Source organism: Lemur catta, chromosome 17, assembly GCF_020740605.2.
Source record: "Lemur catta isolate mLemCat1 chromosome 17, mLemCat1.pri, whole genome shotgun sequence".
Lineage (NCBI taxonomy): Eukaryota > Metazoa > Chordata > Mammalia > Primates > Lemuridae > Lemur > Lemur catta.
Window position 1 is genome coordinate 27,493,839 of NC_059144.1, and position 27,939 is coordinate 27,521,777.

General features: G+C 49.2%; 2 protein-coding genes across 7 annotated transcripts; one reads left to right on the forward strand and one right to left on the reverse strand.

Annotated features, from left to right (window-relative positions):
* Positions 1–2,837: 2,837 nt before the first annotated feature.
* Positions 2,838–8,452, reverse strand: PCED1A (PC-esterase domain containing 1A). 4 transcript variants are annotated; one of them, XM_045528948.1, is made up of 9 exons: positions 7,969–8,452; positions 7,509–7,653; positions 6,903–6,982; positions 6,557–6,795; positions 6,327–6,477; positions 5,963–6,209; positions 4,665–4,706; positions 3,579–3,854; positions 2,838–3,232 (listed from the first exon to the last, which is right to left on the reverse strand). In XM_045528948.1, exons 2-9 carry the CDS (start codon positions 7,630–7,632, stop codon positions 2,985–2,987), a joined length of 1,407 nt encoding a protein of 468 aa, XP_045384904.1. In that variant the 5' UTR covers positions 7,633–7,653; positions 7,969–8,452; the 3' UTR covers positions 2,838–2,984. The 4 variants fall into 4 exon arrangements, with proteins under 4 accessions (XP_045384904.1, XP_045384905.1, XP_045384906.1 ...); XM_045528949.1 differs by lacking the exon at positions 7,969–8,452 and adding an exon at positions 7,828–7,898; XM_045528950.1 differs by lacking the exon at positions 7,969–8,452 and adding an exon at positions 7,801–7,872.
* VPS16 (VPS16 core subunit of CORVET and HOPS complexes) lies at positions 8,452–27,735 on the forward strand. Of its 3 annotated transcripts, XM_045528945.1 has the most exons (24): positions 8,471–8,582; positions 21,282–21,370; positions 21,581–21,678; positions 21,769–21,897; positions 21,978–22,122; positions 22,246–22,361; positions 22,465–22,587; positions 22,718–22,773; positions 23,139–23,228; positions 23,329–23,423; positions 23,543–23,619; positions 24,069–24,200; positions 24,303–24,430; positions 24,561–24,596; positions 24,783–24,891; positions 25,055–25,189; positions 25,285–25,393; positions 25,485–25,582; positions 25,668–25,775; positions 25,988–26,065; positions 26,160–26,329; positions 26,411–26,507; positions 27,211–27,314; positions 27,435–27,735. In XM_045528945.1, exons 1-24 carry the CDS (start codon positions 8,530–8,532, stop codon positions 27,577–27,579), a joined length of 2,520 nt encoding a protein of 839 aa, XP_045384901.1. In that variant the 5' UTR covers positions 8,471–8,529; the 3' UTR covers positions 27,580–27,735. The 3 variants fall into 3 exon arrangements, with proteins under 3 accessions (XP_045384900.1, XP_045384901.1, XP_045384902.1); XM_045528944.1 differs by having other exon boundaries at positions 8,452–8,582; positions 24,069–24,430; XM_045528946.1 differs by lacking the exon at positions 21,282–21,370 and having other exon boundaries at positions 8,520–8,582; positions 24,069–24,430.
* The last annotated feature ends 204 nt before the right edge of the window (positions 27,736–27,939 follow it).

Genomic DNA, 27,939 nt, shown 5'->3' on the forward strand with positions numbered 1-27,939 from the left:
AAGGATAAATTTCATTATCTTGATTATGATGATGCTTTCACAGATGTACATATATCAGCTTGTACACTTTCAGAATGTGCAGTTTGTCCATCCTATTTCAATAAAGCAGGTTTTGTTTTTAAAAATAAATAGGTTCATTTCCTTGCAATCAGAATTCATCTTTCACCAACATACACGTTTTGATGTACATAAACACTAAACTGAGCACACAAGAAACTGTAACAGAGGCAAGTTATCTACTTTTGTTGGGAAAATTCCAGTTCAGACAAAATGTTTTTTTAAAAATCCACTAGTTTTAGTTTTCCTCACAGAATTATTTTCTCTGGAAAATAAAGGCTGACATCACAACTGAAGTGCTCATGAATCATTTACTCCTTTCAGAAGTATCTCAGTAGAGCAAAGGAATGAATACTGGATCCATTCTTTAAAAACCAAGATTCCATGAATGAGGGAGAGTCAATGTAAGATTGTCTTATTTAATGATTTGTCAATAGTCAAATATGAATGGTTTTTGAGACAATGAAGTTTGAGTTCTCTCCTGCTTAACTAGCAAATAGTGGGCCTACATATTGGATCAACATGAGATTATCATTATTTTCATATCTCAAAGGCAAGGAAACAATTCAAATGCAAGTGATGAGTCCTATAAAGCTATTTTTAAGAATCTTGTTTCCCAGTCATGACTGAATAAAATCTGTAATAGAAGAGTCAAATTTTTTAAAGCATTTTGTACAAAGTTTTTAAAGCATTTCATGCTTATATGAAGAGAAAGATAATTGATTGATTGACTGATTGATTGATTGATTGACTGACTGAAAGGGCCTCATTCTGTTGCCCAGGGTGGAGTGCAGTGGTATACTCATAGCTCACTGCAACCTCAAACTCCTGGGCTCAAGTGATCCTCCTGCCTCAGCCTCCCAAGTGGCTGGGACTGCAGGTGTGCGCCACTATGCCAGACTCATTTTATTATTATCATTTTTTTGTAGAGACAGGGTCTTGCTGTGTTGCTCAGGCTGGTCTTAAAACTCTTGGGCTCAAGTGATCCTCTCAACTTAGCCTCCCAAAGTGCTGGGATTACAGGTATGAGCCACCAGCCCAGCTGTATCTCCTTTATTCTATTCCTATAAATTTCAAATTTAAGATTAAGCTATTTCAGAAAATTTTAAAGAAATGCAAGAAAGTTTTAAGGACAAAGGTGTTAGGATGTTGAAGTAAAAGTTATGAAAGCTCACCGTGGCCAATATGAGCCACATAGCAAAACGGGGTGGAAACTGGAAATACAGAGGTAGAATGAAGGGGATATTGAGCACACTAAATAGTCTCAAGGTTGCTTGCAGGGAGTTCCAGAACTGGGATGGAGTTTGAAGTTAGTAGAAAAGCGCTGGAAGGGCTCAGTAGGGAAGGTGACAGGATTCTTGGAGAATAGGATGGCAAGTAACAGAGGAGGCCCAGATTACTTTTTCCTGCAAATCAGTCCAGGAATACGGTTTTCTCCAGCAATACAAAGAAGCCCCAGAATCAGAGGTACAAAGGTCTCTGCACAGAGAAAAGGGCTTTGAAAAGGGAAGGCAGAGTGACAAGGGATTGTCAAACTGGGGACGGCAGAATAGGGCTGCTCCAGGGCTGGGTTTTGGTTAATGTAAAGAAAACAAATCAATTTTTGTGAAGAAAATGAACTAAAATTTTACCTCCCAAACAGAAAAGCTCTTTCATTTTTTTTATGTCCCCTTCCACTTTTTGTTTATGCCAGAGAAAGCCAAACTTGTTTGTTCCAGGCACTGTGCTGGTGCCTTTGCACAGTCTCATTTGACTGCTCTACAGGGTTTTATTAATTCAGTTTCCTCAGCACCAGTGTTAATTTAATAGCTTCCTTTCATTTGCATTTAGTCTACATTGCTTGCAAGGATCAACATTTTTCTGATATATTTTCATTTTCTTTTGTGTGAGATGTTCTCTCTTTTGACAAAGTAAAATTTCATTAATAAGTAAGGAAAGCTAATGCAGTAATTCTACTTCAAGATTATTTAAGGGGTCTTCATGTTACCTTATTTTTCTGCCCCTCCATCACTCACTGGCCCACTACTATGCACTATCCCTTATCCCACCTCACATTTTAGTCCACACTCCACTGCTGGTACTCTTTGCAGGGTCACAAACTTAGGATCGGGACCACTTGTTGAAGCTGAGATCCTACACCTCCTCTGCTTGTCACTTCTGTATGGAGTTTAGAACAGCCTCGCGGCCACCACCCCCACCTTGGCACCCGCTCTGGATTTCTCCTCCCTCAGCTCCTTCTCATCTCATCCCCACCACCACCACCACCAAAGAAGTCGGTCTGTGTTCACCTTGCTCCCATTGCACATCACATCAATTAAGTAATGGGTTTCCAGCTGGTCTCCCACTTGGGTTTGGGAGCTTCTGGTTTAATTCCAACGACCTGAGTGTCTACTATATACCAAGAATTATGCAAGATAAGGCATGTGTCTTCCCACCTCCAGGTGATAGGTGGATATTGAATGTACACATGAATGCATGAGATTGGGAGGTACAAGTAAGAACTAGCCAGATCCGAAATTCCATATAAAATACTGAAAAATTCAACTCAGCCCTTGATTTTTCCCAATCCCAAAGAGGTGCTGAAAACAAGGGACCTCTCCAGGATCTTTGTTAAGTACACACATTCTGGTAAGGGTGGAAATGCATGTGAGACAGCAGAAGGGCGCAGTCAGTGACTTCTGAATAGTGCGGGGTCAAAGGGCCATGTTGGAGAGAGCCCAGAGGCAACCTCCCCAACTCTTAAGATCATGATTTGGGAGACCCACTCCCTCACACAGGAATATGTCACTCTGTTCTTCCATGCCTTTATTGGTGACAGCAATGGACAAGAACAATACCAGCCATAGCAGATACCTAGCCCAGCACCTGGGGTACCAGGCAGGCCCTGCCTGGCCATCAGCACATCCAGCCCCAGCCCAAGATCCAGCCTACCCAGGCCATGTCCCCGAATGGGCAGGAGGCCGTCTGTCCAGTTTGTATGTGTGGACCAGTCTGTCTGAGTGCCTGAGCCGCTGCCTGCAGGGCCCCCCCGTCCTCGGCACATGGTAGGGGCTGCTGGGAACACAGCGTGACATCCCCCGGTGGACCACCGGGCCCCGGTGCTGACCATGGGGATTAGAGCCAGAGACTGGAGGCGGCAGGGGGCCAGGCACAAAGTTCACTCCAGGGCCACATCCTACAAAAGAACCAGTCATTATCAGAGTGGGCTTCTGGCCAGGCTGAGTGCAGCTCTGCCTTCAGGCAGCTCTGGTCTTCCAGCTGAGCTTCTCTGGGATTTAGTTTTCCCACATGCAAAACAGTGATATATATCTCTTCCTCTTTCTCCAGGCTGGGAAATTGTGACAGTTAATGAGTTGATTAAGGAGTATACAGATGCTATTCCAGACTCAAGGATGGCCGTGACCAAACCTAATCCTGGGGGGTAGGAGGGAGGACAAGGGGCTACCCAACTCCTCTTAGCTCACCTGGGCACAGGAGACTGGCTTGGGGAAGGTACAAGGGGAGGCTGTAGAGGTACCTACCTAAGTGGGGTGGCATTGAGAAGTCCTCTGCTGGATTATGATTGAAGAATTCTTGGGGTGGAAAGGGCTGGCCTGGGAAAAAAGGGGCATCCTGGGGCAGGGGTGGGAAGAGGGGAGGTGGAGAAGGCTGAGGAAGAGGGTAGGGAAGAGGCATGGGAGGGGGCAAAGGAGACGGTGGGGGTGGGGGCAAGGCCAGCTGCTCCCCAAAGTCGGGGGACTGCCCATGGCTTCCCTGGAACGGATGATCTGTCTCTGGCCAGTCCTCCATCCACGGGTCTAGGAAAGGGATGGTTGTTTTAGGCAGGCCTGGGGAGCCAGGCTGCCCTGAACTCTAACCATCCACATTTCTAAGGCTCTACTCTCTCCTGTTGGAGAATAGGGACACCAAGTGGGGCACCCTGTGTCTTCTACCCAGTCTTCCTCACTCCCTCTCATTTCAGGCCAAGCCCAAGGTGTGTTCCTTCTTTCTGCTTCTCAAGAAGAGGTCTTCTTTGTTCTGACCTCATGTTCCCTCCAGAGCCTTCTCCCTGTGTTTGTCCAGTTCCTGTATCTTTAGCTTTTTGCTCTCCCCACAGACCAATAAATAAGCCAAACACAAAGATCCTGTTAAGTCCTCTTTTCTTTCCAAACTTCCACAAGCAATGTTTTGCCCAATTTCCATTCCCTCAACTGCCTACTGCCTCTTGTAACCCTATTCCACACTCTCAACACTTTTCCTACTAAATGTAACCACTTACTAACAAATTACAAAATTCCTCCCAGTAGTCACATGACATCACCGATGGCCTCTGCCCTCTTCTCTTTTTGTTTCCACCATTAGCCCCTCTTTCCTGCCAATCCAAAGTGTGAGCACTGTTCTGCTTTCTCCTTCAAAGTTCCTGCTCATGTCCTTGGCTTCCATCTCTCTGCTGCGTACCAGTGACTCCAAATTTATGCCATATTTTCACAGTACCTCAAATAAATCTGCTTGAACCAAACTCACCAACTCATCCTCCCACCCCAAATCAACTCTTCCTTTTGATGTCTCCAACTTCTGGAGCTCCAAATTGGATTTGGAAGGCCTGAGCCACCACAAACTAGCCTTACATTTAGAGCATCCCTTCCTTGGCTGGAGATCAATTCTCTCATCTAAAAAACAAGAAAGTCAGACCATTACATTATCAAAGTCCTATTCACCTGATGCTCCAACTCCTGGCTGCCAAGTCCTAGAGGTCTGCCTCTGTGATATTCCTGGCTTCTCTGTGCCCCTCACACCCTCTAATGCTGTGACAAATAGCCATCTAACATGACTTATATCACCAATTCCATACACACTGTTCTGTCGGTACTACGTACAGAGCAATTGTGCTAGGCTAGGGGTCCCCAACCCATGGCGAGCTGTATAAATTATTTCACTATATGTTACATTGTAATGATAATAGAAATAAAGTGCACAATAAACTTAAGGCACTTGAATCATCTCGAATCTACCCCTCTACCCTGGGTCCGTCGAAAAATTGTCTTCCATGAAAATGGTCCTTGGTTCAAAAAAGGTTGGGGACCACTGTGCTAGAAAATGGCGCTGAAAAAGGTGAGTCCTTGAGCCCAGGAAACTTGCCCTTGGGGACATGATGAAGGAGAGAAGCAGCCATGGAGACAACCAGCCACGATGCCTCCATTGCGAGTATGCAGGAACTGGGAGGCTGACAAGGAAACAGATGTTCTGCAGCAGCAAGTGCTATAGCTGAGATGTGATGGGGAGCAGCGCCTCAAAACAAGCAGGAGGGGTGGGACCCTCAGAAGTCTCCACCAATGACCCAGAGATGGGGCCAGAAGAAAGCTGCACCAAGCTGCAGCCAGTCACACTGGGATCATGAGGCTGAACCAAGATGCCTATGGCATGTTTTCCACTGAGCCCATCCCCTTGAGGCTGACCTTCCCAATGCTGGGTCTCTGGTCAACAACCTTCCTGCTGACTGTGCACCCCACCCCCCAAGGGTGGGATTCCTTGCTTCTGCCACCCTTGCCTGAATTGCCCTTCCTCCATTTCTGTCTTTCCACCCCCCATACCCGTGCCTAGCTAGAGGTACCCCTATTTCTTTCCTGTCCATCTGTTGAGGAAAGGTCTTTTAACAAGCTGCCTTATGGGACCAATGCTTACATAAGCTTGTTCACGTACAAAGAGGTGACCACAGGGCTAGACCATAGAACACTGGAACTCAGACTAGAACACTGCACCTGTGATCTAACCCTTCTCAAGGGATGAGGGAAGAGCACTCAGGAGCCACAAGTACTTCAAGGGCCCCCTACTCCCCTTGAGTAGTTCGGTCCTGTTCCATTTCTGAGCCCTGTGCTCTGAGGGCCCTCTCTGCATCACTATCCTCCCAGCTTGTGACACGGCTCACCAGGGGAGTAGTCACGCTTGGGCAGCTCCACGCCCCAGGCATCAGCCACATGGGTCAGAAGCAAGTGTGAGAGGTGGCGGTGTGCGTGCTGGTCCCAGTGGACACCGTCCCGATGACGGTGCTGTACTGCATGCCGGAAATGAAAGTGGAGGTCCAGGACATCGAAGCAGTGGTCCCCAGCCAGTGTAGCACTGTAGAAGTTCCCTTCAACCACATCCCGCCGCAGGGAGCCTGCCAGAGGCTGAAGCTGAGTGAGAAAATGCAATCTCTAAGAGCCACAGAATGAAGCAGGGTTGGAAAGGAGGGTCCCCTATCTACCAGCCAGCTGTCCCATGTCTTGCCCGAAGGGGTCTCAGTCACTTGCCTCTGGCAGGAGAAAACCCCCAGTGACACGCTCCCCCAGGGGCATTGCCATGTTCCACACCAGCAGGCAGGAGTCTGGCAACACTTGGTCCATGCGCACGAATACTCGCTCCAGGTTCTCTCGGTAGCTCTCCATTGAGCAGCGGCCATACCTGTTGGGTACCACACAGGGTGGGCAAGGGCACAGGGGTGGTCTACTCCCAACCAATATTTCCCTTTCCCTCGCCCAACCTGGAGAGATCCCAGAGGCAGGAGTTGATGATCACCAGGTCTGGGGCAGGTCCATATGTCAGCTCCTCCAAGACGTCCTCGAGGTACTCAGAGTAAACGCGGGTGAGGAAGTAGAAGCGCACAAGGTGGTGGCCAGAACCCGAGCAGAACTGGCGGACCTCGCGGTACTGTGTCCCGTTGTGTAGCTCGCCCAGCTGGCCCCCGGCCACCAGCTGGTCCTGTTCAAAGCTCAGCTCCCCCTATCCGGCCCCCACCCCTCCAGTCAGATCCATGCCAGGGAGGAGGACCCTGCCAGGCCAGGGTCTGCACCCACCCACCAACAGCATGGCCACCAAGCTTCCCTCACCTTGGCTTTCAGCTGGGCAGCTGTGAGCAGTGAGTCTTTCTGGAGCAGGAGCACCAGGTCCTTGTACACAGCCCGCTGGACTGTGGGGAGACAGAGATCCCAGAGGTGCAGCAGACCTTGCACCACTCCAGATCCTCCCAAGTCCAGGCCTCCCATCTTCCCAGGGCTGGGCTCCCCAACAACAGCTCTGTGGAGTGTTGACTTAGAGGCAGGAGAAAAGGTGAGGATAAAAAGTCTTGGCACTGCCTCTGTTCCTTCTGTGTGACTCCTGGCTAGCAGTATATAGTGACCCAAGATCACCTGGCAGGAGTTAAGTCGACCAAGTCACTTGGGAGACACACATCACAATCCACAGCTCTTATAATGGAAATTATGGGAGACTGTGAGGGAGAGAAATAATGAGCGAGGATGGGCTAAAAAGTGCACAGGTTACATCTGTCAGGACACCTGTGGCAGATGTGTGAAAAAATAAAGGGAAAAGAAAGCCTACTGGACTAGAACAGACAGAGAGGAGCTTTGAAATGGAGACACAGGATCCAGACATAGAGAACAGGTTAGGCTGCAAGGTGCGGGACTAGGAAGCGTCATCCTAGAGGGGGCACTCACTGGAGTCCCCCAAGATGACCACGAATTTGTTGTGTAGCAGCTGCTGGACTTCGGAGGCCTGGAAGTGGACCATGGCGCTTCGCAGTGGGCGGCGTGGCTCCTCGTTTTCCAGACAGAAGACCATGCTGCCACCGACAACGACGGGCTGCAGGGACAGGACACTAAGGCACGCGAGGGCGGGGACTCAGGGAAGGTCAGCCCCAGGGCCCGCCCCGGGGTAAATAAGACCTGTGCCAACCCCTCCCAGCTGGCTCAGAGCTACAGGGAGGAGATGACAGCGGCAGAGGGGTACCCGTGGTGGCGCCGGTCTTGGTCATACTTGGACCAGAGGCAGGGGGTCGCCCGGTTGGCCGGCCTCCAGGGCACCGAGGCGCTTCCCGCGCGGCGCCGCCCTGCGCCCCGCCACGTGCCCGCCACCGTCTCGCGCATGCGCGCGCGCCCGCCCGCTCACGCCCATTACCGAGTCCCAGGGCTCCGCGCCGTTCACCCGCGACCAGGGCAGGTCAGGGCACCGCGCGCCTCGCCCGCAGCGGGATCCGGGCTAAGCCTCATGTTCCCGCGCCCCGGGCGGCCAGTCGGTTCTGCAAAGCCTCCGCCCCGCAGAGCCCGTGCGTTCCGGTCAGCCGTCGGTGCGCAGCCCGGCGCCCAGCGCTCTCCATGCGTGCGTCGCGGTGGCCCCGACGGCGCCTCAGGCCTTGGCGCCCCGGGCGCGACGCTCACAGTTTCCACTTCCGGTCACCCATGTCCCGCCCTGAGCGACCCCCAGCGCCCAAGGGGACACGAAAGCGAGGGGGGTGGCTGCCGCGGGGGACAGGAGCCCAGGCCGGGCCCACCTGGGGGGCGTGAAGCCCAGGTACGGGCGGGGGGCGCGGCGGCGGCCAAATGCGACTGCCCACAGTGGTGATGGCCGCGGTGGCGGCCTCGCCACGTGATCCGAACGGGCGGAAGCGGAAGTGCCGGCCTGGAGCCCGAGCTAGGTGGGTGTCCCCGCAGCGCTGCCTAGCCGCTGCCTGCGCCAGCCATGGACTGCTACACGGCGAACTGGAACCCGCTCGGGGACTCTGCCTTTTACCGGTGAGCCGCCCCGCCCTGCCGCCCACGTCCCGGCTTACCCTGCTGGCCCGCTGGCTCGAGTCTACAGGCGGAGCCGGCGGCGCTGGTCCCCGTCACTACTGGCGCTGGGGTCCGCCCCGCGCCCGCTTTCCCGGAGTGTCTGCCAGTTAATGCACAGCCGCCTATGGGCAGGGAGCCGGGTCTTCCCTTACTCCAGAGAGGGAAATTGAGGCAAGCACGATGGTTACCCCGAAGCCCAGGTTTTGGAGCCTCCGGAAGGATGCTCAGAGGGAGGTCGCCCGTGAGTGATAGCGAGTGCCCAGTCTCCTGCCGGAAAGTGTTGCTGAAGTCAGACCACAGGGGCGCTCCGAGGGGGGCGGGATCGCGCGGCGGGTGGGGTAACAATGCTGACCAAGGCTGGGAGAAGGGGGCAAGTCGTCAGTGAATCTGGTGCACCGGGAGTGAGCACCCCTGGCTTGGGGCAGCCCTCATGGGAGTTGTAAGGTCCTAAACCACGGATCTTTCTAAAGTGTAGACCGATCGCGTCATTATCCCGATTAGTATTTTTTTAATGGCTTCCCTACTTCCTAGGATAAAGTACGAACTGGTTGTGGAACATCCATCTATAAGGCAGACCCTTTCTGGCTCCTTGTCTTTCCAACCTCATTTACTGCTCTCCTACCTGAATCTTGTGTTCCAGCTGCGCAGAAGTACAGGGACCCAACACACAATTGGTGTTTCATGGCTCCCTATGTTTGCACCAGTCTTAAGTTCCTTTTGTGGACACTGCCGTTTCTTTCTTTATCTCACTGAAGATTTTGTTTTTTTGAGACAGGGTCTTGCGCGGGTGGAGTGGCATTGGCACCATCATAGCTCACTGCAGCCTTGAACTCCTGAGCTGGAATGAGCCTCCTACCTCAGCCTGCTGAGTAGCTGGGACTACAGATGCAGACACCAGGCCCAACTGATTTTTTGTAGAGACAGGGTCTCTTTATGTTTCTTGCCCAGGCTGGTCTGGAACTCCTGGCCTCAAGCAGTCTTCCTTTAGCCTTCCAAAGTGTTGGGGTTACGGGTGGGAGCCACGATGCCTGGCCTCTCACTAAAGAATTCTTGCTCATCCTTCAGGATTTAGTTCAATGGTTCTTTATGGAACCTTCCCTGATTCTCCCCCAGTAGAATCTTAGGGCCCAGTGCTAGGGTCTGTTTTGTATTGCCCAGTAGGGCAGTATTTGTATACATTTCTTCTGCTTAACCATGCTCATCGAGGGCCAAGAACATATTATTTATTACACCTCTTTATCTGCAATGCATATTAGGAATAGTGCTTGCTATGTAATATTTGCCCAGTAAAGTTTTTAGCAAATATTTTATTGGGCTGAGTGCAGTAGCACACACCTATAGTCCCAGCTACTTGGGAGGATCGCTTGAGCCCAGAAGTTGGAGGCTGTAGTGGGTAACGATTGTGCCTATGAATTGGCACTGTACTCCAAGCCAGGGCAATGTAGCAAGACCTCATCTCTAAAAAATAATAAAATAAAAATATTTTATTGATTGCAACTAAAGATCACAAAGACTTTGCATTGGGGTCTTATTTCAAGAGCAAACAATCATTTGTGCAAGTGAAACTATGTATTATTCTCATTTACATATTGAAACTTTTTTTTTTTTTTTTGAAACAGAGTCTCACTCTGTTGCCTGGGCTAGAGTGCTGTGGCGTCAGCCGAGCTCACAGCAACCTCAAACTCCTGGGTTCAAGCGATCCTACTGCCTCAGCCTCCCGAGTAGCTGGTACTACAGGCACTTGCCACCATACCCGGCTAATTTTTTTTATGTATATTTTTTTAGTTGTTCAGCTAATTTCTTTCTGTTTTTTTTTAGTAGAGACGGGGTCTCACTCTTGCTCAGGCTGGTCTCGAATTCCTGACCTTGAGCAATCCTCCCGCCTTAGCCTCCCAGAGTGCTAGGATTACAGGTGTGAGCCTTCGCGCCCGGCCTACTCAAGTGATTTTATCCACCTCAGCCACCCCGTCCCTGGATCCCACCTCATCCTACCTCATTAGAGCTGCTCTACTTCTGAAATGCTAGATTCAGACATCCCCTTCTCTGACCACAAGCTTGGCCACACTGATACTCTGATACTCCCCATACACCTGTTCTTCAGCCTCTCTGGGATCCCCATCCATACAGCCCTCTGTTCTCTTTGTGTCCACATGCAGAACCCCCTTTTTGTAGAGGTTTCCCTCCCTGTCCAGCTTGGAATACAGCCATGGTCGGTCACTTTAGTTTCTGTCTTACCTTTTCTCTAACAACCTTGTTCCTTTGTCCTTCGGTTGTACCTGCCTGGTGCAGAACCACCTCCCAGTGCGTCAGCATCCCACCATCTCTCCACCTGTGCCCAGGCTGCTGAGCGCTGCCGTGAGGCTCACATAGCAGACAGGTGGGGGCTGCTACCAATCCATAGCCACCAACCTCCACTGGGCCCTCGCAGTCCTGTTACGGGGAGTCAGCCTACGCTCTCACCACAAGGGCTGTACTTTTAAAAGATTAAACAAAGAAACAATTGTGAACAATTATAATGTTTTGGAAATACTGAAAATTGAAGTGTCCTTGCCCCTTCCTCCCAATAGCTGATGTCACCTCATGCTTCCCAGAGAACTGGAAGCCAGTGCATGGAAGGGCCTCAGCTTCCCCCAGCAACCTGCCCACTGCCTTTCCTGATGCACTGAGGAGATGTGCCCCTGTGTAGCCGTGTCCTCGTCTCCCTGCCTTCTCAGAAACTGTGTGCCAACCTCCATACCTCCCCTCAGCCATAGTGTTTTCCCAGCTGTTGTCCAGAACCCCCTTCATCAATCACGTGGGAGCTGGGCAAGATGGCAGGTGCCTGTAGTCCCAGCTGCTCCAGAGGCTGAGGTGGGAGGATGGCTTGAGCCCAGGAGTTCGAGGACAGCCTGGGCAACATAGTGATATCCTGTTTGTTAAAAAAAAAAAAAGGAAATTTAAAAAGGTCACCTGAGACGCTGACTACCTACAGATTCCTAGGTCAGATCTACTTGCCTATCTATGGCGTGAATCTTGGAAATTTTGTCTGTATTTTAACAAGCATCCAAGTGTTTCTTTGCTGAAGGAAAATTTAGACCACTGTTGTACATTATTTTCTACTATCCCTGCCCCCAAGTGGATCCTATCAGATTTCAAGTATACTTAAATCTCTCATCCTAACAAAAGAATGAACTTCCTGATCTCACAGGTCCCTCCTCTTCACCCCATCTTTCTCTCCCCACCCACCCACCAGCCAAAGGTCTGAACCCCCCATCTACACTTGCTTCCATTTTCTCTATTCCCACTGACCTCTTAACTCAGGTCTGACCACACTGTTCTCAGTAACATCCTGTCACTGCAGAGGACATACCTCAGGCCTCATAAGAACTTGACTCCCTGGAGCATTGGCCAGAGCTAACCCACAGTCACTGGGCAAGCAAGAAGCAACCCTCCTGGGCACACATGGGGCATGGGTGAATCATAGCTGGTGGGCCAGGTACATGAGCTTGCTACCAATTGGGAACAGCAGTGTGAGCAGACCTGGAGCTTGCAATGTCTATGGAGAGAGCCATGGGAAGGTGAACACTGATTTGGGCCAAGCCTGCGAGGTCATCAAGGGATTGTGTGTTCTGGGCACATGGTTAGGGCAGAGCACCACGTGGTGTCCTCAAACCCACACTGCTAACTGGCCATGCAGCTCCTGGAAACAGCAGGAGAACCCCTTCCACCTACATTGTCCCTCCAGTACCATTGAGCTTCACATCCAGCTCACTGCAAAGCATGTATTGAAGGGGGAATTTGGAGCTGAGAGGAAATAAATGGATAACTGGCATGTCCATCCTTTGGCTACTCAGCTTCCACGTGCGCCATTTTGCACACTTTCGAGTTCCTTTATGGCAAAACAACTCTGTATTTCTGCTTAACAAACATATTGCTATCCTTACAGGAAAAGAACGACTCTTTCTCCAAATGAGAAGGTATACAAGCTTAACAGTTATTGTAGCCATCACAGTATTAATTACTCTTCCAATTGAGTCACTCTCCCACTGAATATTCTGTTTCTTAAAAACTAAACTGTAAAGTTAACCTCCAATAATTTGTATGTAAAGTAAAAATGAGTAGGAGAGAAGATAATGGCTAGTCTATACATATAACACATGCGTATAACAAGGATAGAGAAAATATGCAGTGACTATAGTCTTCGTTTCTATAACTGGTCACAAGATCATAGTTGATATCTATGGCTTCCTTTTTCAACTATTCATCCCATATTTCCCTTGCCCTCTGCCAGAACTGCTACTGTTCTGGGTTCTTTACCAAGGGAAGTGATCCAAGCCTTCATTCCTCAGTCATTCTGCTTTCTTCAGTTGTTGAAGTTGTTATTAACCTTCACTGTTGGGCATGGAAATACTGAGGTGCCCCCAGAGGATTCCCTGGATTTCGGACATAGTCCTTCTTGCCTCCATTATGTAGCAGCAACTCGATTTCCCCTTTGTAATTAGAATAATCACTTTAGCCAGTAAATTAACTCCATTTTTTTAATGCCTGTTGATTCAGTGGCACAAGGAGCCCTAAGTTGCAAGGTGGCACTCTTATCTTCCAATTCAGTGGATCCATTGTTGTGTCTCCTGGTGAAAACATTCTCCCCTTGGAGACAAATCTCTTGTAGTCAACAGATCTCAAAGTTACTAGGGCTGGAAGCAACACTTTTGTAAGATGGTTACTAGGTGTAATAGTGAGAGGAGCCTTTTCTACCCCTTGAATCCAGGTCCCATATATTCTGACTGTGGAGGAGATAACACCATATAATGGTCCTTGATCAAAGCATAGTCTGCATCCTGTAAAATAGAACCCTATCCTTTTAAGGGTGTTGTCTCCCAATTGGGGCTATAACTGAGTCATCAGTAAATTTAGGCTAGCCACTTGTAGGTGATGGGGTATATGATAAGGCTAGTAGATTCCATAGCCCTTAGTCCACTGCTGCACTTCCTTTGCTATGAAATGAGGTCCTTGATGAGTGCTTTGCAGAATGCCACGATGGTGGTTAAAGCATTCTGTAAATCCACAGATGGTGGGTGCTGGAAAACACATTGCAGGCAAGAAAGGCAAATCCACATTTGGAATATGTGTCTGTTGCAGTGAGGATGAATCTTTGCCCCTTCCATAATAGAAGAGGCCCAATGTAGTCAACTTGCAGGATGGTTCCCCCAGGAATGGTGCCATATTGGGGCCAGGTATTGTCTCTGCTGTTGGCAGATAAGTAAGGCACTCAGCAGTGTTAGAGCAGCCTTGGATCGGGAGGCTGCCAAGACATCTATACCAAGTGAGGTTATCACAGGGTTTTCAAGGAAAGGAAGGCTAGTCTCCTGGGGGACAGGAAGGCAAGCTACTTCCACTGGTAAGGGAGGCTCAGAATGACTTGGGAGTCCAAAATTGTAACTTTCATCTGGGTCTAACCAGCTATCCCCCTTCCAAGTTTCAGGACCCCATTAGTAACTTGATTGGTACCTAATTTTCACATGAGAAATACCATGTTGGTGAAATTCAGCTGTTGTAATTCAACAACCCACACAATTTTGGGTTTGATTTTCAGCAATAGCAGCTATGTGGCTACAAGAAATAAGATTCTTTTAGAGCTGTTATAGAAGCTTTCTGCTTCTCAGACCATGACTTGAACTGAAAGTTAATGGACCTGAACTTGTCATTTTCTCTTTGTAAATGTTCAAGTGCACTCAGAATAATCCATCCCACAGTCCAGTCCTTATATGCATCATTACTGCTGTACAGTCGAATATAGAAGTCACTCCCAAAGCATGTTTCAGTTGGCAATTCATCACAGTGAACTGCAGGCTTGATTACTTGTGATGCCACTGCATACAGTGGGTTACTAGCATCCCTTTCCCATGGGCACAGAGCTCAACACCAATTCCCAAATCCCCTCTTTAGGGGTACATCTACTGGGACCATTCCCTGCACCTAGTCTGTATCAGCCTAGTTCCAGTCAGGAGGTTAAACTGGGAAAGTTTAATATAAAGAATTATCAACGTATGATAAAAGTGTAAGATAGAGGAAAATTTTATATGATAGCCTGGGGCTATTGGAGAGTACCCAAGGAATGACAAACTTGGAAGTGGGGGGCCTTGGGTTCAGACTTCGATGGAAAAAATAGAGTTGCAGCCCACTAGATAGCAGAGAAGTTGGCTGGTTTGCCGAGGCCAGAGCTGGTCCACAGTGTCAGGCAAGTGAGAAGCATCCACTGGAGTGCAGGGGGTAGGGGGACATAGGCAAGCTGCAACTGTTGGCCCAAGGTGTTGGGCATGTAATGTGAGTGGGGGTGCTGGTGCAGGTAGGAGGCCTGTAACCCACAGGGTCCATATGGTGAGCCACCACCAGTGGCTGGGTGTACAGGTGTGCAGAGGGAGTCAGTGGAAACACTAGGGCACAGGCAGGGTACCGCCAGTGACCAGGCATCTTGGTATGCAGAGAAAGTGGGGACCTGGTGTGGGCAGAAGACCTGGAATGCAGTGTCTGTCCAGAGAGCCTGAGAAGGTGATCAGGGCAGGACTGTGAGGTTGCTGAGGAACCACACCTCCTGGTTGCATGGCTGGGGCAGAGCACCACCAGATGTTCTCACACCCTCACTGCTGGCTGGCAGCCACCACTGGACATAGCAGGGGGCCCCCTCCCTTTGCAGTGTACCTCTGCCGCCCTCTACTGAGAAAATTTAACATGCTCGCTATCAAAGAGAAATACTTAAAGAAATACTGACCATTACACAGAACATGTGTTGAAGGGTGAATTTGGAGCTGAAAGGCAATAAATTGATAACTGGCCTGCTAGCTCTGAAAATATGAATATCGATTTTCCCATCATATTCTTTTTCACCCAGTGATTTTAGTTACCAAATGTCAAAAAAAATGCGTATGGATTGTAAAGAATTCAAATAATGCCAAAGTATACACATCCTTTGAAGATATTGCAGGTTTGGTTTCAGACCACTGCAATAAAGAGAATATAGCAATAAAGTGAGCCACACATATTTTTTGTTTCCTAGTGCATGTAAAAGTTATGTTTACACTGTACTGTATGCTATTAAGTGTGCAATTGCATTGTGTCTAAAAAACGTACATACCTTAATTAAAAATATTTTCTTGCTAAAATAAAGACAACAATGAAGTTTGCCAGATCAATTGACTCTTCCTTTCATGAAAGATTTCTCTGTAGCATGAAATGCTATTTGACAGCATTTTACCCACAGTAGAACTTCTTTGAAAATTAGGGTCGGTTCTCTCAAACCAGGCTGCTGCCTTATCAACTAAGTTTATGTAATATTCTGACTCCTTTGTTGTCATTTCAACATGTTGAAACATGTTCACAGCATCTTCACCAGGAGTAGATTCTATCTCAAGAAACTATTTTCTTTGCTCATCCAGAAGAAGCAAATCCTCATTCATTCAGGTTTTATCATGAGATTGCAGCAATTTTAGTCACATCTTCAGGCTTCACTTCTAATTATGGTTCTCTTGATATTTCCACCACACCTGCAGTAACTTCCTCCACTGAAGTCTTGAACCCCTCAGAGTCATCCGTGAGGATTAGAATCAACTCCTTCCAAATACCTGTTAGTGTTGTTATCTTGACCTCCAGTGTTCTTCATGGCATCTAGAATGGTGAATCCTTTACAGAAAGTTTTCAATTCACTTTGCACAAATCCATCAGAGAAATCATTATCTATGGCAGCATTAGCCTTATGAAATGTATTCCTTAAATAATAAAACTTAAAAGTTGAAATTACTCCTTGATCCATGGGCTGCAGGATGGACGTTGTGTTAGCAGGCATAAAAACAGCATTAATGTCCTTGTACATATCCATCAGAGCTCTTGGGTGACTAACTACATTGTCAATGAGTAGTAATATTTTGAAAGGAATATTTTTTTTCTGAGCGGTAGATCTCGACAGTGGGCTTAAAATATTCGGTAAACTACACTGTAAACAAATGTGCTGTCTTCCAAGCTTTGTTGTTCCATTCATAGAGCACAAGAAGAGTAGATTTAACGTAATTTTTAAGGACCGTAGGATTTTTGGAATGGTAAAGGAGTATTAGCTTCAGCTTGAAGTTGCCAGCTGCATTAGCCCGTAACAAGAGAGTTAGCCTGTCCTTTGTAGCTTTGAAGCTAGACATTGACTTCTCTCTAGCTATGAAAGTCCTAGATGGCATCTCCTTCCAATAAGAGGTTTTATCTACATCAAAAACCTATTGTTTAGTGTAGCCACCTTCATCAATGATCTTAGCTAGATCTTCTGGATAACTTGCTGCAGCTTCTACATCAGCACTTGCTGTTTGACCTTGCACTTTTATGTTACAGAGATGGCTTCTTTCCTTAAATCTCATGAACCAGCCTCTGCTAGCTTCCAACTTTTCTTCTGCAGCTTCCTCACCTCTCTCAGGCTTCATGAAATTGAAGAGAGGGCCTTGTTCTGGCTTAGGCTTTGGCTTAAAGGAATTTGTGGCTGGTTTGATCTTCTATTCAGACCACTAAAACTTTCTCCATATTGGCAATAAGGCTGTTTTGCTTTTGTGTCGTTTGTGTGTTCGCTGGAGTAGCACTTTTAATTTTCTTCAAGAGCTTTTCCTTTGCATTCACAATGTGGCTGTTTGGCACAAGAGGCCTAGCTTATGGCCTATCTTGGCTTTCTACATGCCTTCCTCACTAAGCTTAATCATTTCTGGCTTTTGATTTAAAGTGAGAGCCTTGCAACTCTTCCTTTCACTTGAACACTTAGAAGCTATTATAGCATTGTTAATTGGCCTAATTTCAATACTGTGTGTCTCAGGGAATGGGGGAGGTCTGAGGAGAGGGAGAGAGGAGGGGAGGACAGCTGATTGGTGGAGCAGTCAGAACACACCCAACATTTATTGATTACATCCACCATCTTGTATGGGCACAGTTTGTGGTGCCCCCAAACAATTACAGTAGTAACATTACTGATCACAGATTACCATAACAGATACAGTTTGAAATATTGTGTGAATTACCTAAATGTGACACAGAGATACAAAGTGAGCACTTGCTGTTGGAAAAATGGCACTGGTAGACTTGCTTGTCACAGGGTTGCCACAAATCTTCAATTGGTAACAAAATGCAGTAGCTGTGAAGTTCAATAAAGCAAAGTGCAGTAAAATAAAGTATGTGTATAGTATAAAAATGCATAGTACCCCTACTAGTGGGTGGCTCCCCTGTCCACTACCATCCCCAAAGGTAACCACTGTCTCTGGCTTAGTGTGAAAGTCTCTGGGCATTTTTCTATATATTTACACACAAATGTGGTTACATATAAATATTCTTGTTAAAAACATGTGCTCAGATTTTTAATATGTAAATGGTTCATATCATTTATATTGAACTGCTGCTTACTTATTTAACTTAACAATATACCTTAGAGGTCATTTTGTGTTAATACACAGAGTTACCTTATCAGTGGCCACAAAATAATCCCTAGAATGGGCATACTATAGTTTATTTAACTTGTCCCATTTTGATGGACATTTGAAGAGGTTTTCCCAGGTTTGGGCTAAGTCAAAGGATGTACACATTTGCAACTTGGATAGATAGTGCTTCATTTTCTTCCATAGGGCTGAACCAATTTATACTTCCACCAAGATGTACGAAAGTGTTCATTTTTCTACATCTTCAACAATACTAGATATTATTAGCTACTTTTAATTTTTTCCATTCAGATGGCCAAAATATGAAAACAATTTTTAAATTCCTATTTACCTAGTAATTAGGTATGTCTATTCATATCCTTTGACTTTCTCAGTTGTGTTGTTTGTATTGATTTGCAAAGGAGCCCTTTACATGTTCTTTGTAGTAACCCTTTGTTACAAATCTCACAAGTATTTCCTCATGGTGGTCACTTGGCTTTTATTTTATGTATTAATAATTTTCAATCTACAGATTTTAAATTTTATGCAATCTATCAGTCTTCTCCTAGATAATTTCTGGGTTTTATGTCATACTCTGAAAGACTTTTCCAATATTATATAAATATTAGCCTATATTTTTTCAAGTTTTTTATGTTTAGTTTTTAAATATTTTCACATAAAATAGCATGATATAGCCCCCAACTGCTTTTCTTTTAGTTTTATTTTCATTTTAAAAAATTAATTAAAGTATAGTTTAAAGATGAAACAGAAAACTAAAATTTAAAAATTAAATTTTACCTAAAACTTACTTAACATTTACTTAAATTAAATGTTACTATTGTAATTAAGAAAAGTATTCCTTTTTCACATGTCTCACAAACATTTTTGTCCTTTTGATAGTTTGTGTTCCTACCTTGTTGTTTTAATGTTAATTGCTTAATAGCCATTAATGTGGTTTAAAAAAAATCAAAGCCTCATTCCCATCCCTGCCACCATTCAACTGATCGTACCCCTCACCTGCAAATAACCACTGTTAATGGGATTCTTGTTAATCTTTCCAGAGTTTCTTTTTCCAAATAGAAGTAAATATGAATGTGTATTATTTTTACCCGTTTTTATATAGAAAAATACAGAAGTCCTTTAATTTTTATTTAGACCCATTTGTTAGTTTCTTTCCTCCCCCCCCCCCCATAATCATAAGTCTTTTGGTGTCTGGCTTTGTTGCTCAGGCTGTAGTACAGTGGCACTATAATAACGCACTGCAGTCTCCAGCTCTCCAATTCCTGGGCTCAAGCAATCCTCCCACGTAGCTGGGACTACAGGCCAAAGCAACTCGCCTGGCTAGTTTTGTGTTTGTTTGTTTTTAGAGATGGGGTCTCACTATGTTGCCCAGTCTGGTCTTGAACTCCTGGTCTGAAATAATCCTCCCACTGTGGCCTCCCAAGTCACTGGGATTACAGGCTAAGCTACCCTGCCTGGCTTGTTGTTCTTTTTCTTGGTGACTTTTGGACTTTTTATCATGATCATGCTTAAAAATTATTTCTACTTCGAGACTGTAAAAATATCAAAGATTTTTTTTCTGATAAGGCTTTACTTTTTTAATACTTAAATCTTGAATTCCATCTGGAAAATATTTTATTATAGAGATTAATGAAATAGCATTTATTGTGGTTCGTCCCATTTGGCCCATTGTCTCATTTCAGGTGTCCATTTGCACCAGTTTGAAATGCTATCTTTATTGTATGTTCAATTCCCAGGTTTTTTTCTGAACTCTATTCTCTTCTGTTGATCTATTTGCTTATTCCTGTGCCAAAACAATAGCTGTAATTAACCTGAGTTTATATAGTGTTTTTGATATCTGGTGTGTTTCTGTTCTCATATTTTTAAAATGTTCTTAAATGTTTTCCAGTATTTTCTCTTTCAGATGATCTTTTTTCCTCTAGATGAACTTTAGAATCAGTTTTTGCATCCTCCTCCCCCCAAAATTGGAGGGGATTTTTATTGGAATTCCTGTGTATTTATACATCATTTTGGATATTTCTTCTTGTCGTCTGAATCCTTGAGGAAACTCTGATTTGATTGTGTAAAATTTTTCATTAGATTTATTCTTGTATATTTTATAGCTTTATTGCAATCATGATTAGGATCTTTTAAAAGTTATATTTCTGATTGATTCTTGCTGTGGTATTTCTTGGCATAGAAAATAGATTGATTTTTGTTGAGCACCTTACTGAGATCTCTTATTCATTGTTCCTTAGACTGCTTTGGATTTTCTAAGTAGACAATTGCATTATTCACAAATAGTAATCTTGCTCCTTCTCCAAAATATAAACCTCTCAATTTTTTTTTAAAGTCATTTTGACTAGAATCCCAGGAAGGATGTCAAATGGTAGATAATGGTGGGCGTCTTCCTGATCATTAAAAGGAAGCCCCTGAAATGATATTAGCTGAAAAGTCCTCCTTAAACATTGTCTTCTCTTGGCATCCTGAAATAGCACCCACTCTTTCTCTGTCCCTTTTGCTCTCCCCTTTTCCCCACCTCCGAGTGCCAAATGATGACACGCCCCAAGCTCCCTACTCCAGCTTCACATGCAGTGCACACTTGGTGATCCACGCACATCTCAACTTGCAGTCATCTCGTGCCTACTTATGATTTGGTTACCCCCTGTAATCCAAGCATTCGCAGGTTGACATCTCCAGGACTCTTGCCCGCACCATCTCACAGAAAAGCTCCTCTTGCATTTCTTTTCAGGCACTGCTAATTCAGTACCTCTAAAACTGAGTTCATCCATAAGCATTGAGCTGGACCCCTGGGTAAAGCCCACAACGTAATTCATTGTTAAGAACCAGAAAAAGGAGAAAAGCTCTGCTCCCTTCCCTAAGAGATGTTCTCTGAGGGTCTTATTTCCTGTTAATGCTGGCCCAAGTCAGCCACCCGCTATCTCAGCTTGTGCCTTGGATATCGGCCACACAGCCTGCCTGTCTAAGGAGCTCTTGCCATTCTTGGACACTTGCCCCAAGAACCGCATCCTTCCTTGCCAACACCCTCTGCTCCCTCACCTGCTGTTCCTAGGCATGTGGTCAGTTCGCCTACCTGCTTCTAGTCATCACTCCCCTTCCTGCCTCTTGGGGGAGGGGGTCCTCTACTGCCCTGTGGGGGCCACATGGAGGCTTTAGGGATTTCTCTGGGGATCACTACATCCGGGTGGAGGGTCATGAGGAGGCTGATCTCTGCCCATCTCTATGTGGGCAGGAAATATGAACTGTACAGCATGGACTGGGACCTGAAGGAGGAACTCAGGGACTGCCTGGTGGCTGCCGCACCCTATGGGGGTCCCATTGGTATGTCAACCCTTCAACACCATATGCTCTGGAACCCTGGGATGAACTCAAGGTCGATTCTCAGGGGCCTTGCTGTCAGGTTGTTCTTACTGCCACTCCCCCACCCCTACTCACCCTGCTGAGAGGCTTTTAATTCTGGCTTTAATGAGGCCTGCTTCACATGACATTGGCCTGGGGAGCTGGAACAGAAGGTCTCTTCCCAAACTGCAGCGCTGCTGAGGAACCCCTGGAGGAAGGAGAAAACTGCCAGTATGCGGCCAGTGCTCGATATATACTCTGCTTCTGGCATGCCTCTGGCCAGCCTGCTGGTAAGCACCCCCGACTGTCCCTGGGGTTAGGGGCTGGGCAGGGCTTCCTCGTCCTGAAGATAGCCTCAGGAACCTCTCTCTCTTCTGTAGTGGAAGAGTGGGCCTGTGGTGTCCCTGGGCTGGTCAGCTGAGGAGGAGCTGCTCTGTGTGCAGGAAGACGGTGCAGTACTGGTTTATGGGCTTCATGGTGATTTCCGGAGACACTTCAGCATGGGCAATGTAGGGGCCTCAGGGGACCAGGGAAGGGGGATAGAGTTTATGACCCTGTGACAACCTCAACCCATGGCCCTTCTCCCTAGGAGGTACTCCAGAACCGAGTTTTGGATGCCCGGATCTTCCACACCGAGTTCGGCTCTGGGGTGGCCATCCTCACAGGGGCTCACCGCTTTACCCTCAGTGCCAATGTGGGTGACCTCAAACTTCGCCGGATGCCAGAGGTGCCAGGTAAGCACTGACAGCCTTGAGACAGCCATTCAGCCCCCGCGGATGTGCCTTCAGACTGGGCCCAATAGAGGCACAAGCTGTGGGCTCTGGTCATCTTGATGTTGTCCCCTTCTTTCATCACAGGTCTGCAAAGTGCACCTTCATGCTGGACCACACTGTGCCAGGACCGAGTGGCACAGATTCTTCTGGCTGTGGGGCCCGATCTTTACCTCCTGGACCACGCAGCCTGCTCCGCAGTGGTGAGGGCCCTGGGTGGGAATGACATGGAAGAGTTGGGGAAGGCAGTGGGAAGGCTCTGAGAAGTCAGTATATCTGGTGTCCTCCCTCCTGGCTCTGCCCCAGACACCCCCTGGCCTGGCCCCAGGAGTGAGCAGCTTCCTACAGATGGCTGTCTCCTTCACCTACCGACACCTGGTGCTCTTCACAGACACAGGCTACATCTGGATGGGGACAGCATCGCTCAAGGTGTGATCCTGGGACAACACTGGGGTACTATGCCTTGTCCAGGGAAGATCTGTTGAGGGGAGGGGAGGGGCTTTTCAACCAGACCGATGACTGCTGGGACAGGGCCATGACATTCCCCACACCCTTTCAGGAGAAGCTGTGTGAGTTCAATTGCAACATCCGGGCACCTCCAAAGCAGATGGTCTGGTGAGGATGGGGTTATGATGCTGGAGTGGGGACGGGACGTAGCTTTTTCCCCTGATACCTTGATTCATCCTGTCTACTGGCAAAGCCAGGAGGACCTTGACATACCTCTGGCTAGCCTGCTGGTGAGCACCCCTGACTGTCAGTGCATACTTGAAGGAAACCATTGTCCTCTGTGGGCCGCAGCTGCCCTCGGGAGATGACAGCATAGGGGTAAGAGGGAAGTGGACAGGTCAGCATGTGGTCAGGGCCACGAGTGTGTGCAGGGCTGTCCCATGACAAAGGCATGTAAGCAGTGATGTGGGAGACATGGCTATCGGCCTGGTGTCCTGTGTATGTCCCAAACGTGTGTATGGTGCTGCCCACAGGTGCAGCCGTCCTCGCAGCAAGGAGAGGGCCGTTGTGGTGGCCTGGGAGAGGCGGCTAATGGTGGTGGGTGACGCGCCCGAGAGCATCCAGTATCCTTGGAGGGCTGCCTGTGTGGGGTGAGAAGCGGGGCGGGGGGTCACCTGCCTCGGCCCATCTCTGGGTGCTCTCAGAAGCCTTAACCAAGCTCAGGTTTGTGCTGGACGAGGACTCCTACCTGGTGCCCGAGCTCGACGGGGTCCGCATCTTCTCCCGCAGCACCCATGAGTTCTTGCACGAGGTTCCAGGTGAGGCCCTCACAAGGCACCCAGCTGCCCTGGGCCAGCACCCCAGAGCAGGATCAGGGTGTTGAGGCAGGGCTGAGGGTATCCCTGCTCCTCCCCCACTCACTAATTCCTTCCCCCAGTGGCCAGTGAGGAGATCTTCAAAATTGCCTCAATGGCCCCCGGAGCACTGCTGTTGGAGGCCCAGAAAGAGTATGAGGTAGAGCTCTGGGCTTCTCCCTGGGGCTCAGGATGCTCCCCTCCTCCCCTACCCCTTCCTGGGCGTGTGTGGGCATAGCCGGGTGCCACCTGTCAAGAAAGGTGTCCAGGCAGGACACTGGTCTGGGCTGGGGAGGGCTGGCTCAGGTGGACTGAAGGGAAACAGTGTCTTCCATGTGGTGATAAAGGCAGTGTCCCCACTGTCTCAGCAAGGCACAAGTCAGGGTTACTAGTGGGAAGTCTCAAGGCCACCCATGGGCAATCGCGGGCTGATACGGGATGATGTCCTTGGGCATCTCTGGTGGAATGAGTGGGTTGCGGGAGTTTGGGATCTGGCCTGTGCAGCCCCTCCAAACCAGCCCATTTGACCCACAGCCCAGAGCAGCTAAGGGCCAGATGTAGGGGTGTCCTCTGTCATGACAGAGCGTCCTTGGACCCCTGTCCCCCTAGAAAGAGAGCCAGAAGGCGGATGAGTACCTGCGGGAGATCCAGGAGCTGGGGCAGCTGACCCAGGCCGTGCAGCAGTGCATCGAGGCAGCGGGACATGAGCACCAGCCAGACATGCAGAAGAGTCTGCTCAGGGTCGGCCTGGAGGGCAAGGCTAGGCAGGGCTGGGAAGGGCTGGGAAGGGGGTGGGATGGACAGCTGGGGAAGCTCTCTTTGTTGCCCTCTCGCTCTTCTCAGGCGGCTTCCTTTGGAAAGTGTTTTCTCGACAGATTTCCACCCGACAGCTTCGTGCGCATGTGTCAGGACCTGCGTGTGCTCAATGCCGTTCGGGACTATCACATTGGGATCCCCCTCACCTATAGCCAGTATCCCCATGCGTATTGGAAGGGTGCTTACAGCCAGGGGTGACGGGGGACAGGGCTGCAGATGTGGCCTGCAGGTCCTTGGCAGACAGGTCTTATTCCCTGGCTGGATCCTTAACCAAGGAAAATACAGATACAAGCAGCTCACCATCCAGGTGCTGCTGGACAGGTACGGCAAGCCCAGGGTGCTGTAAAGAAGCTTTGGGTGGGCGGGGTCTTTAGTGGGGTCTTACAGCCACGGCTCCTGACCCTTCTCTTTGTAATCGGGGAGGCCCAAGGCACAGGCTGGGGCCACTCTGCCCCCTCTTTCTACTCCTTCTCACTCCTTGTACCCTTTGTCCCCCTCACTTGCCAGGCTTGTGTTGCGGAGGCTTTACCCTCTGGCCATCCAGATATGCGAGTACCTGCGCCTTCCTGAGGTACAGGGTGTCAGCAGGATCCTGGCCCATTGGGCCTGCTACAAGGCAAGGATCTGGGATGGGGTCGAAGGGCATTTAGGGGATTCCAGGCCCTGGTGAGGTGGAGGAAATAGGAAGTGTAGGACTGAAGGGGTGAGTCCTGACCGAGTGCCTATGGGGGTGGGAGGTGAGGAATGACATCCAGATGTATGTGACACCCTCCCTGCAGGTGCAACAGAAGGATGTATCAGATGAGGATGTTGCTCGAGCCATTAACCAGAAGCTGGGAGACACGCCTGGGGTCTCTTACTCTGACATTGCTGCGCGGGCCTATGGCTGTGGCCGCACGGAGCTGGCCATCAAGGTGTGGATGCCCAGCCCTCCCCAGATACTGTGATGTGGGTATTCGAGGCCCCCACGCCAATTCCTTCCTTCTGTGCTTTCCGTCCCACCCCGCAGCTGCTGGAGTATGAGCCACGCTCAGGGGAGCAGGTACCCCTTCTCCTAAAGATGAAGAGGAGCAAGCTGGCACTGAGCAAGGCCATCGAGAGTGGGGACACTGACCTGGGTGAGCAGGGTTTGGGTGAAGGCAAGGCTGGGCCCCCTAGGCCAAGCAGGGCGCTGGGCTGGAGTCCCCAACTGACCTTTCCATTGCCCAGTGTTCACGGTGTTGCTGCACCTGAAGAATGAGCTGAACCGAGGAGATTTTTTCATGACCCTCCGGAACCAGCCCATGGCTCTGAGCTTGTACCGACAGGTGTGTGTGGTGGGCAGGGCTAGGTATGGAGCCTCCTGAGCCCTTGAGTGGGCCTTGCTGACCGATCGCCTGCCTGTGGCCCCAGTTCTGTAAGCATCAGGAGCTGGAGACGCTGAAGGACCTTTACAATCAGGATGACAATCACCAGGAGTTGGGCAGCTTCCATATCCGAGCCAGCTATGCTGCGGAAGAGGTCTGAGGTCCATGGGGCGGGCGGGGCCCATGGGCTGAGGCTGTTGGTCTCAGAGGAGCCAGCCATCCCACTAGGACACCAGAGCGGTGCACCTAGTGGGTAAGGCTGACCCTGGCAACCCGGGGCACAGTGACGGGGAGAAGGCCATAGCCTGGGCTGGGAGGGCCAGGGTCCTGCGCTGTAAGTGCAGCCCTCCCTTCTTATCTTTGTAGCGTATCGAGGGGCGAGTAGCAGCTCTACAGACAGCCGCTGATGCCTTTTACAAGGCCAAGAATGAGTTTGCAGCCAAGGTTTGGCCCACCCTTTTCTAAGAGCCTCCTCTCCCCTACTTCTAGTCTTCCCTCCTTGTCCCTCATCCCCGATTTGCCTCATCTCGGTCCCCAGGCCACAGAGGATCAAATGCGGCTCCTGCGGCTGCAGCGGCGCCTAGAAGATGAGCTAGGGGGCCAGTTCCTAGACCTGTCTCTGCATGACACGGTCACCACCCTCATCCTCGGCGGTCACAACAAGCGCGCAGAGCAGCTGGCACGTGACTTCCGCATCCCTGACAAGAGGTAGGTGAGGGCCCAGGCTGCATGTGGGCCCCGGGACTACCTGCCTCTCCTACAACACCTCCAAGCCCGGCTTTCCCACAGGCTCTGGTGGCTGAAGCTGACTGCCCTGGCAGATTTGGAAGACTGGGAGGAGCTAGAGAAGTTTTCCAAGAGCAAGAAGTCACCCATCGGCTACCTGGTGAGGCAAGGGTCCACTCTCCAGCCCACTTCAGTGAGGGTAGTCCTGGGGAAGGGACCAGGTAGGGAGACGACGGATGGCCCATTCAGGCACCTGTTCAGCTGTCCCACGTAGTTAGCGAGTGCCTCCTGCGTACACACATTCACGGGCAGACACCATCCACTGTGTTGGGAACACTGGAGGATGGGCCCAAGTCTGCCTTGGGAGGGAGAATGAGCTGCTTTCCCCAAGGAGGGCCACAGGGGCCACCACGTGCCTGAGGGAAAGTCATGTTTGAGCCAGGGTTGAAGGGGGACAGGGAAGGCACATCTGTGAGGGAGCAGAGATATTGAGGGGCTTTGTTTTCTGTGGCAGGCAGTTGGTTCACAGATATGGAGGGCAGATTTGAGGATGGCAGCCACAAGAGAAAACACAAGCCCTGAGAGGACGAGGGCAGGAAACGCCTGTTGTGAGGGGTGACAGTGGGTGGGGGAGCAGAAGCAAGGAAGTATTTGGTCTCAAGGTTCTAACAAAGCTTTGGTTTAGGTTGTTTCTGCCCTAAGAAAGATCACAACTGTCTGTGCATGGGGCGGGAGGATTATGCATACCGATGGGTGTGTAAAATATACACAGATGATGTATCCACTGGGCTTTTGCTCATAAGAGAGAGGACAGGAGGGCTGTGCCTTATCTTCTCCCTCCACTTTCTCCCTCTCTTGCTAAGCCTTTTGTGGAGATCTGCATGAAACAACACAACAAATACGAGGCCAAGAAATACGCTTCCCGCGTGGGTCCAGAGCAGAAGGTCAAGGCTTTGCTTCTCGTTGGGTGCGTTGATGAGGGCCCGGTGGGTGCTTCATGGCTGAGTCGGTGGGCTGATAAGAGGCTGGCTTTGGGCCCCCCAGGTAACCCCGAGTGACACCGTCTCCCCTCCTGCTCACACCACAGGGATGTGGCTCAGGCTGCAGACGTGGCCATTGAGCACCGGAACGAGGCTGAGCTGAGCCTCGTATTGTCCCACTGTACTGGAGCCACAGATGGAGCCACAGCTGACAAGATTCAACGGGCCAGGGCACAAGCCCAGAAGAAGTGAGGAGTCCACCCTGCACATCTCTCCAGCAGGGGCACTTCCCCCAGTCCCTGGGCATGGCAGAAAGGTCACTGTTCATCTAGCTCCTCCTGCAGAGCAAAGCTGAGAAGTTGGGCGGGAAGCAGGGGGTCTGGCTGTAAATAAAATTGGAACACTTTAGAATGCTTGTCTTCTGCCGTCCAGCCTAAGCAAAGACAAGCTCGTGGCAGAACCATCCAAACACCACAGCAAGCTCCACATGTTTGACTGTGTTGGGACTGGAGGTGGGGGTTTCTCCAGCCATATTTGCAAGAGACCTGTCCCTCTCCTCAAAGTACCAAGGAAAGCTCTCTCCAGCTGTCAGCCCCTAGAAAGATTATAGGG